General features: G+C 45.9%; 1 protein-coding gene across 1 annotated transcript; it reads left to right on the forward strand.

Annotated features, from left to right (window-relative positions):
* Positions 1–824: 824 nt before the first annotated feature.
* LOC119318893 lies at positions 825–2,370 on the forward strand. Its single transcript, XM_037593453.1, has 4 exons — positions 825–845; positions 928–970; positions 1,122–1,294; positions 1,513–2,370. Exons 1-4 carry the CDS (start codon positions 825–827, stop codon positions 2,368–2,370), a joined length of 1,095 nt encoding a protein of 364 aa, XP_037449350.1.
* Positions 2,371–10,554: the final 8,184 nt, after the last annotated feature.

The following is a 10,554-nucleotide window of genomic DNA, read 5'->3' on the forward strand; positions in this document are numbered from 1 at the left end:
AAAAATACAAACTACATATATATTCATATGTATGTTTATATTTAACATGCTACATGTTAGTTGATATAATAATACACAAAAAAGCATTAAAAAATATGTACGGAAAAAAATCTAACTATGCCGACGGCCTAGCCGTCGGCATAGATCCGACCAGCGTGCCGCGGATCACTAACGTGGCAGATATGCCGACGGCAGCCGTCGGCATAGCCTCTGCATGGTGCGGCCTGGATCAATGACGTGGCCTGCGGACCTATGCCGACGGCCCCCCGTCTAGGCCGTCGGCATAGCTCTGACGCCGTTTGCCAGGGGGTGGCCGGGCCCCATGTGTATGCCGACGGCCTTCGTAAGCCGACGGTAGCTGTCGGCGTATATGTAGCTAGGCCGACGGCCGTTCTATGCCGACGGGTGCCGTCGGCTTATCTCTGCGTAGCCCGACGGCCTTTGTACGCCGACGGCCAGAACCAGGCTGTCGGCATATCTCCGGAGAAGCCGACGGGGGCCGTCGGCATTGTTCTGGCCGTCGGGGTATGGCCCTGTTCCGGTAGTGCCTCATATAATGTTCTGCATGAATGTTATTAAGCGGAAAAAAGACATTAACAGGATATAGTACAGACCAACTGAACAAACTACAATAACGCCCGAGTGGCTGAGTAGGAACCAGACCTGACACCTTCACCTGAAGGATCCAACCTGTGCTCCATTTGCCATAAGTTATCATGTCAAAAAGGGAACCATCTCATACATGGGCGGGTTTGTATCAATAGATTATTCTGCACACATTAGTTAACTGATAAAAGGGAACCCTCGTTGAAAGTTCCTCACTAATGGTCATTATCTGCAGTTTGGTTAGCTAAGCCCTGCTTTTCCTTTGCCTTTTCATTTGCCTTTCCCTGCTTTCACTTTTCATTTGCCTTTGCCCCGTGCCAGCCTACCACCACGTTGCAAGTTCTTAAATCTGTTCCTAATACGCGTACACCGCCACCTTTGAACAAATTCTTAAATCTGTTCTTCCAACTACGCGTACAACCATCTCCCAAGAAGTTCTTAAGTCTGTTCTTCCTACTAAGCATACCACCACCATTAAATCTGTGGTTCCTACTATGCGCACCTCCCCCTATCAGGAAAGCTGCTGCTCTCTCCCTTCACCTTCTGCTTCAGGTGCTCCCTCATCGAGGAGCACACCAGTCACTCCTCGCCTACCATCCATACCGCTTACCTGCACTTTGGTACGCCTTGGTTCAACTTCCCTAGTGGACTAAGTGGCCACCTGCTGGTGCTGCATCGATTAGTTAAGGTACGTAATTTCGTTCCTTGCACCTTTGCTTAGTCAAGCGGATGGAGGATCTTACTTACTACAGCATAGTTTCACTTACTAAAATTAACGTCAATCGGCGACATCAAATGCGTTGTCTTTCTTCCTAAGTTGCATGTGTGCTTGTCAAATGTCTATTTATCTTTTTCTTCCCCTTATAAATTTGATTTGTTTGATCAAATTACCTGATTCCATTACAGGTCTCTTTCTTTCCAAGTTCAAAGAAAGCTGTTTCTGATATTACCACTTCAGACACTTCTAGCGAACTACTACTGCCATATAATATAATAGAAATGGACCATATGGAAGTCAGTGTGCTACCTGATGACCTGATTGTGGAAATCCTCTCCCGGCTGCCGCTGAAGTCTTTTTGCCGCTTCAAATGTGTTTGCAAACCCTGGCTTGCCTTCTCCTCTGATCCAAACTACCGCAAGAAGCTGCCGAAAATCCCCACTGGTCTTTTCTGCCAGTACCAAGACTTCGATAAGAAGGCTACCAAGCTTCTTAGCCAGCCCCGAAACGTTGAGAAAATTGATGGAGCACTTAGTTTCTTGCCAGACCATCCGCAACTCGAGCTTATGGATTGCTGCAATGGCCTAGTGCTCTGCATGCGTAGGAGCATGGATTGGAGCAGACGTACAATTACTTGCCACTTCATTGTGTGCAACCCGGCAACACGAGAGTGGACGAGGCTTCCTGATACTCGTCCTTACCAAGAACATGCTGTTTTTGAAGCTATGTTGGCTTTCAACCCATCATGTTCACCACAGTTCTACGTCTTCAACTTTAAACGTAATCCCTTATCTTCATTCTTGAGTGGACCCGAGGTGTTTTCATCTGACCTTTCCACATGGCTCGTATATGATGCATGGTGGAATTCCGGGATTCGCACTGTTATTGGCTACCCACACTTGTTCATAGATGGTTCACTATATCTGTTTAGTGTGCCGCAGAACTCAGTGAAGAGGATCTTGGTATTGAACGGCTTTGAGGCAATGTGTTCTCGCATACCCCCTAATCGTCAAACTATTAAGTTGCCTCATGATCCTTCTTGTTAGACTATTACTTGGCTCTCAAGTTACCTAATCCTAGTCGTATTGTAATAGTCCTAGTCGTATTGTAATAGGTATGGTTGGCTTGTAAACTCTTATATATATCGCTCTATGTGGCCGGCAAATCAATAACAATAGTTTTATTCAAATCTTACATGGTATCAGAGAGTTCCTGGTCCTAGGGTATGGCTCCGCCGCCCACCCCACCGCCGCTGCCGCCGCCCGGCTACTTTGAGCGCCGGGCCGCTACCCTCGCCCGCGCCGCCGCCACAGCTTCCTCCTCCTCTACCCTAGCTCTACTACCACCACCTATGCCCCCGGTGCTCTCCCTCACCGATACAATCTCGGATATTAGTCCTTATATCCCCATCACCCTCGATCTCAACTCCCACAACTACTACCATTGGCGCCACCTCTTCGAAGTTCACCTCGGGCGCTGCAATCTTCGCTCCCATGTCGACGCCACCGCCGTGCCGCAATCCCATGATCCCCAATGGGTCAAGGATGACCTCGCCATCATCCAATGGATCTACATGCGCGTCTCCACCGAGATCTTCAACCTTGTCTTTCGGGATGCTGCCACCGCCGCCGGTCTCTGGGTGGCTCTTCAGCAGTTGTTCCAAGACAACATCGATGCTCGCACCAATCTACTCCACACCGAGCTCAGGAATATGGTGCAAGGCGACTCCTCTCTTAGTGTCTACTGCCAACGCCTCAGGTCCATCGCCGACGAACTCCGTGAACTTGGTGATCCCGTTGAAGATCGGCAGCTCATCAACATCCTCCTCATCGGGCTCAGCGAAAAGTTCGACAAGCAGGCCTCCTTCATCCCCATGATGCGACCTCAGCCAACTTTTGCCGAGGTGCGCTCCATCCTCCAGTGGGCCGACCATGCTCAATCCAACAAGGACGCTCGCCCTCAGCTCTTCGCCGCCGTTCCGCGTGCTCCGGCACCCGCGGCGCCACCTCCACCAGCGGTGCCTCCCTCCCCGGCAGCGTCCGCTCCGCCGCCGGGCTGGCGTCCCAGCCCTAATTATCGCGGCAAGAACCCCATCTACAAGCTACCTTCGACGCGCTCGGCGCCTACTCCTCCACCTTCGCCAGCTCCAAGTACGCTACCAGCAGCTACGCCTTGGCGTCCTCCACATGATCCCTGGACGGGGCTCGTCCAAGCTTGGCCTATGCCATGGTCCGCTCCGGCTCCCCTAGGCGCTCCACCAGCTTATACTGGTGCCTGGCAGCCCGGCGTGCGGCCCCACACTGGTGCTCCAGGATTCCTCATGCCTCGCCAGCCGGCCCATGCCTACCATGCTGCTCCAACATATGGCGCTCCCTACTATGCTGACGGAGGTCACTACTACACCCCACCGTCGGCCCTACTGCCCTCGTCGTCGTACCAGCTGGCCCTCCTACCATCGCCTCCATCGCCGGCCCTACTGCCCTCGCCGTCGTACCAGCCGGCTCTGCTGCCAACACCGACCTCTGCTGCACCGCCAAGCTGGGACCAAGCCGCCTTCATCCAGGCCATGAATAATTTTGCCGCCCAAGGCAACACAGTTATGGATTGGATTTTCGATTCCGGTGCTTCTAGTCATATGTCTGCAAATAGTACGTTTCTCTCCTCTTGCACTTCACCCCTCTTTAAATCCATCACCCTCGGTGACGGTTCTTCTATCCCCATCTACTGTGTTGGTCAGGCTCAACTTCCCTCCACCACTAAACCTCTTCTTCTTCGTGATGTACTTGTTGCTCCTGCCCTTATCAAAAATTTAATTTCTGTTCGTCAATTCACATGTGATAATCTTGTTTCTGTCGAATTTGACCCCTTTGGCTTATCTGTGAAGGATTATCAGACCAAGGTCGAGATCGCGCGGTTCAATAGCTCCGGCGACTTATACTCTCTCAATGGTGTTCCTGCTGCCGCTTCTCCAACCTCCATGCTGGCATCTGTCGATCTCTGGCATCGGCGTTTAGGGCATCCCAACCCTGCAGTTTTAGCATGTGTTCTTAGTGAATTTACCATACCTTGTAATAGAGATTCTCACGATTCTTCAGTTTGTGAGTCCTGTCAATTAGGCAAGCATGTGCATCTTCCTTTTAGTTCATCTAGTTCTTCAAGCACTTATCCTTTTGAATTAATACATTGTGATCTTTGGACATCGCCTATTGCTAGTGTCTCTGGTTTTAAATACTATCTTGTCATATTAGATGATTTTACACATTTTGTCTGGACCTTTCCTCTACGCAACAAATCCGACGTTCACGCTCTCTTTCTCAATTTTCAGCAATACGTCTCTGTGCACTTCTTCCTCCCTATTCGCTTCATCCAATATGATAATGGTCGTGAATTTGATAATATTAAAAATCGCACCTTCTTTCTTAACCATGGCATTCTTCTCCGTTTTTCTTGTCCCTACACTTCTCCTCAAAACGGCAAAGCTGAACGTTCTCTTCGTACTATCAATGATATTATCCGTACCCTTCTTCTTCAATCTTCCATGCCACCCCAATACTGGGCTGAGGCTCTCCACACCGCTACATATCTTCTCAATATCCGTCCTACCAAAGCCAATCCCAATATCACCCCCTATTTTTCTCTGTTTCTGTGCCATCCAAACTACTCCGACATTCGTGTTTTCGGTTGTCTCTGTTTTCCTAACACTTCCGCTACCGCCGCTCATAAGCTCTCTCCCCGCTCTCTCCCTTGTGTTCTCCTCGGTTTTTCGGATGAGCACAAAGGCTATCGCTGCCTTGACTTATACACCGGTCGGGTTCTTGTGTCTCGGCATGTCACCTTTGCCGAACACATCTTTCCATTTGCTCAACGTCCTACTCCATCACACACCACTACATCCACACCTAGCCTTCCTCCTACACGTTTCCCTTTCTATGCACCTCTCTTGACGTCTCAATCTCTAAATACCTCTTCCCCAAACCAACCAAATGCCACTGCCTCTCTAAATACCTCTTCCCCAAACCAACCAAATGCCACTGTCTTTTTCGACACATCGCCGACTCCCACCCATGACCCGCCTCCTTCCCCATCTGCACCATCACCCACTCATGTCGATTCGCCATCATCCCCTACGGCACCATCACCCACTCATGCCGATCCGCCACCATCCCCTCCATTGTCCGCATCTTCCGCTGTGCCGGACACCAGTGTAGCTCCTCTTCCCGTTCGCGCTGTTCCCACTATCCCAGCAGTCAATGATCATTCTATGCGCACTCGTTCCAAATCGGGTTTTCGTCAACCCATCGACCGTCTCAACCTTCATGCCACCGTCTCCCTATCTCAAGTTCCCAAATCATACAAAACCGCACTTCTTGATCCTAATTGGGCTGCAGCTATGCAAGAAGAATATTCAACCCTTACTGAAAATAATACCTGGCAGCTTGTTCCTCGCCCTTCCAACACCAACATTGTCTCTGGTAAGTGGGTGTTTAGCCAGAAGTTTCACTCCGATGGTACTCTTTCCCGCTACAAAGCACGTTGGGTATGTCGAGGCTATTCCCAACAGCATGGTATTGATTACGATGAAACCTTTTCTCCTGTAGTTAAGCCCAGTACCATACGCACTGTTCTCAGCCTTGCTGTCTCCTCCACCTGGCCTATTCACCAATTAGACGTAAAAAATGCCTTTCTTCATGGTTCTCTTCAAGAGACCGTCTATTGTCAGCAACCTCTTGGTTTTGAAGACCCTTCCTATCCCAACCATGTTTGTCTTCTTCAAAAATCTCTCTATGGTCTCAAACAAGCTCCCCGTGCATGGTTTCAACGCTTTTCTTCATTTATTCAAACCATAGGCTTTATTCCCTCTCTTTCTGACGCCTCTCTCTTTGTCTATCATCATAATTCTGACATTGCCTACTTACTTCTTTATGTTGATGATATCATTCTCACTGCTTCTTCTCAAACTTTTTTGGACCGCATTATTACTCATCTACGTTCTGAGTTTTCTATGACCGATCTTGGTCTTCTTCACCATTTTTAGGTATTGCAGTGATTCGTGATTCATCTAGTCTGTTTCTTTCCCAGCGTCAATACATTCTGGATCTTCTCAATCGTGCTGGTATGCTAGACTGTCATCCTTCCCATACTCCTGCCGACACTAGTTTCAAACTTTCAGCCAATGGTGATTCTTTCTCTGATCCTACTCTTCATCGCAGTCTTGCCGGTGCTCTCCAGTATCTTACCATCACTCGTCCTGAAATCTCTTTTGCTGTCCAACAAGCTTGTCTCTATATGCATGATCCTCGAATTCCTCACTATAATCATATCAAACGCATCCTTCGGTATCTCAAAGGTACTCTGGATCATGGTCTCCACATAAACAATTCATCCCCCACCTCTCTCACCGCGTATTCTGATGCAGACTGTGCTGGTTGTCCCGACACTCGACGATCTACATCCGGCTTCTGTGTTTTTCTTGGTGACAATTTGATTTCTTGGTCCTCGAAAAGGCAGGTAACCGTCTCCCGCTCGTCCGCTGAAGCTGAATATCGTGCGGTTGCACATGCTGTGGCTGATACGATCTAGCTTCGTTAGTTGCTCTCCGAGTTGCATCGACCACTTCCACATGCTACCATTGTTTATTGTGATAACATATCAGCTGTCTACATGTCCGGGAATCCTGTTCAACATCGTCGGACTAAACATATTGAGATTGATATACACTTTGTTCGCGAGAAGGTGGCTCTTGGACAAGTTCGGGTGCTGCATGTTCCTTCAACGGCTCAGTTTGCTGATATATTTACCAAAGGACTGCCATCTACATCTTTTTGTAATATTCGATCCGGTCTCAACGTTATCGAGCCTCCCGTTGATACTGCGGGGGGATGTTAGACTATTACTTGGCTCTCAAGTTACCTAATCCTAGTCGTATTGTAATAGTCCTAGTCGTATTGTAATAGGTATGGTTGGCTTGTAAACTCTTATATATATCGCTCTATGTGGCCGGCAAATCAATAACAATAGTTTTATTCAAATCTTACCGTGGGTATGTACACCCGAGGTTACTTTGGCCAATCTCTGGGGGCCTTGCACTTTGCATTGCCAGATGCGGATGGGCTTGCAATTCGGATCTGGAGTCTTGATGTTTCTGGGCCTTACAAATGGACTGTGAAGTATCGTCTTAGTATGAGTGATGCGTTTGGAAGGGATGACCTTGCTTACTATGACGCTGCTCAACAGTGCTGGAATTGCGCGTATGAAATTGCTGCTATTGACTTGGAGAGGGACGTCGTGTTCCTCTTTGACTGCCATGCAAACAACCTTCGTTCATACACCATCAGCACAGGGGAACTTCAGGAACTCGATGACATTGAACAAGATCATGAGCATGTCTATGACAAGTTCTACCACTACGTGGCATGCTACTCAAAGCTTCCAACCTATGCGCCTATACCTCAGCCATGTTTGTTGGAAGCAAAGAGGCCTGATCGGCGGACGTGGCGGTCGAAGCTGCTAGCAATTGTTGCGAAATCAAGCTGGAGATGATCTGTATAACTTCAGTTTGTGAAACCAGTCTAGCAACTGATGTTAAGAAGGCCTTCTATATCCTCCTTTTTCTTCCATTATGTTATTTTGTAAGGGTAAACTAACACTGTCGGAATGCTGAGAACTCCCTAGTTTCAGTGTAATGTGTCGCCAAATTCTCCGGTGCTCTATTCCTAGGTTCACTTGATGATGTTGTAAGGATAGAACAAGCTTGTTATGCATGTTTCCAGTTCACCAAGCTATAGGTGTTCGTTCTTGGTGCAAAAGAAGAGTGGATACATTTTATTTTTTAGTGTTGTTTCTGCAAGTGTGAAATACTTGTATGATGTTGTCAGACTGTCCGATGCCATCTACTAATAGTTTCTTAATGTCAGTGATGACGACAGTGGACGTGCTGAGTGCTGACTGTGGCTGGTTTGCTGCAGGATGATGGCAACATGAGTCTGCCAAAACATAAAAACGGGAGCTTGGAGAACCACCTCATCAGAAGTGAGTTTTTCAGTAGTCGACCTTTTCTATTGAATATCACCTTTTTTGGTCGATCTGCTCTTTGTTTTATGTCGACTTGGTCCGCCAAGTAGTGCATCTTGCATATGTTGGCGAACATCACATATTTTATATTAAGAACCATAGTTTGTAGTGATGTACAACTAACGACACTAGCACATATTACATTTAAGAACCGTACTCTCTAGTGCTTAACTTGTTTGAACCCACAGAATCTTTTGTTGCTGCTGCCTTTAATTATTCTTGCCAAGCCAATTTGCAATAGAGTGTCAGAAGTAGGCTCTTTAGCTAGCGAATAGGCAAGCGGAAGGGGTTAATCTAAATGTCAGTGTCAATGCCGCAAGAAAAAGTACAAACGAGCTACTTAGTAAAATACATAGACAAGGGCAGTGAAAAGCTGCAGACCCTCATATTGTTGTGCATGAACATTGTTAAGAAGAAGAAAGGCATTGACAAATTGGATCAGAACAATAAACGTTTTTACACACACCAAATTTGTCTTTTTTGCCGAGAGCTGCTCAGATGTCCAAATGATCTGAAATTTAGAGCGCACCTCACGCACCAAATTATCTACCATGAAAAAAATTGGATTTGTTTGAATTTTTATAGTCTTTATTTTGAATTTTTTTTCTTCATCGCAGGTGCAGATGAGCCTGGGCACCGAATCACTGCTCTCCTAAGAATGCCCTTTCCCCAAAGGAGAAAACAGAGGCCTCAATTGACAAGAGCAGTCTGACTTTTCTGTTGTATTGCGGAACTTCTATGTCTTAAAGCAAAGTTGTCGTCTGGCTGATAGTTCTGTATGCAACTTAGCAATATGCCAATTGTTAGTTCGTTGGTGATGGTCAATGTTGATAGGTATTTACACTTGCAACATTTAAGAAGCATGTCAACTCTTAGTCGTTATAGGCGATAAGTCATAGTACGGCCTCATTCGGTTTGGAGGATTTTTATAGGAAAAACATGGGAACAAGGATTCCAGAGGAAAATTTCTTATATATGCATTCGGTTTGTAGGAAATGCGTAAAGGAATTTCGTAGGAATACTATTCATTTCCTATGCTTTTGGAGGAAACTACACATCCACTCAAAGCTTATTTTGCGTGTAGGAATGAGGCAAGTCAATTCCTTAGGGTGGCAAGTGCCATCCTATCAAATTCCTATACTACTCCAAATTCCTACGGTTAGATTTCCTCCAAACCGAATGAGCCCGTAAGTGTACAACGATATCGGGATCAGAATTTTATCCTATCAATTTAGGACATATGATCAGTACTAGACTTTGAGAAAGTAAACGGCTAATTCAATAAACATGACATTTCACACGATGTGCTACCGGAAAACTAAATAGCGTTTAGACTCCACTTTTAGTAAAAGTCAATACGTACCTTGCCACGTAAAGCTGTTATGAAGGACGAGGAGATCAAGGACTCCAGCGATGATCTGAATGGGGCAAGAAACCTGCAGTGAACAGTAAAAGTGCAGAGTTTCAGTGTACATTAAGCTGAACCTGAACCATTCTTTGTGACGAAAATCTATGTTCTAATTGAATTTATACTTCTTTGTGCTTCTTGGCGATTTTCTAGTGATTACATGGACCACTGTGTACTTCTTGACGGTTTCGTCTCTATGCTACACAAAAAGGACTTCTAATGTTTGGCATTTATCACCCTTGTACAAACAGCTGGTTAGTACTTTTCCGACATTTAGCACTCATATCTTTACTTTTTTATTAAATTTTGGCATGTTTCTTCCTCTTTTAGCTTAATGGTCAAAGTTAGACATAAAAATATAAAGTGGTCTTGTATACATAAATGGACAGAGTATCACGTACGTACATCATCCATTCCAAAATAAGGTGTACAAATTTTTTTAAGCTAAATTTTGTAAAGTTTGACCAAATCGTGTAGAATATCAACATCTACAATACCGAATACGAGTATATTTATTTAAGGCATATAAGTTTTATCCTAAGTCAAACTTGTCTAGGTTTGATCATATTTATAGAAACAATATTTACACCTACAATACGAAATCAATATCAATATATAGATTCCCATGAATATATTATGTAGTATTTATTCAAGACTTAGGGTGAGCCAGAATAAATGTATTGCCTCCATACCAAAAGTAATTTCAAACTATTTGTCTAAAACAAGGTTCTCGCTTCTCCGATGACAGCCA

This window comes from Triticum dicoccoides, chromosome 6A (genome assembly GCF_002162155.2).
Source record: "Triticum dicoccoides isolate Atlit2015 ecotype Zavitan chromosome 6A, WEW_v2.0, whole genome shotgun sequence".
In the NCBI taxonomy this organism is placed as follows: domain Eukaryota; kingdom Viridiplantae; phylum Streptophyta; class Magnoliopsida; order Poales; family Poaceae; genus Triticum; species Triticum dicoccoides.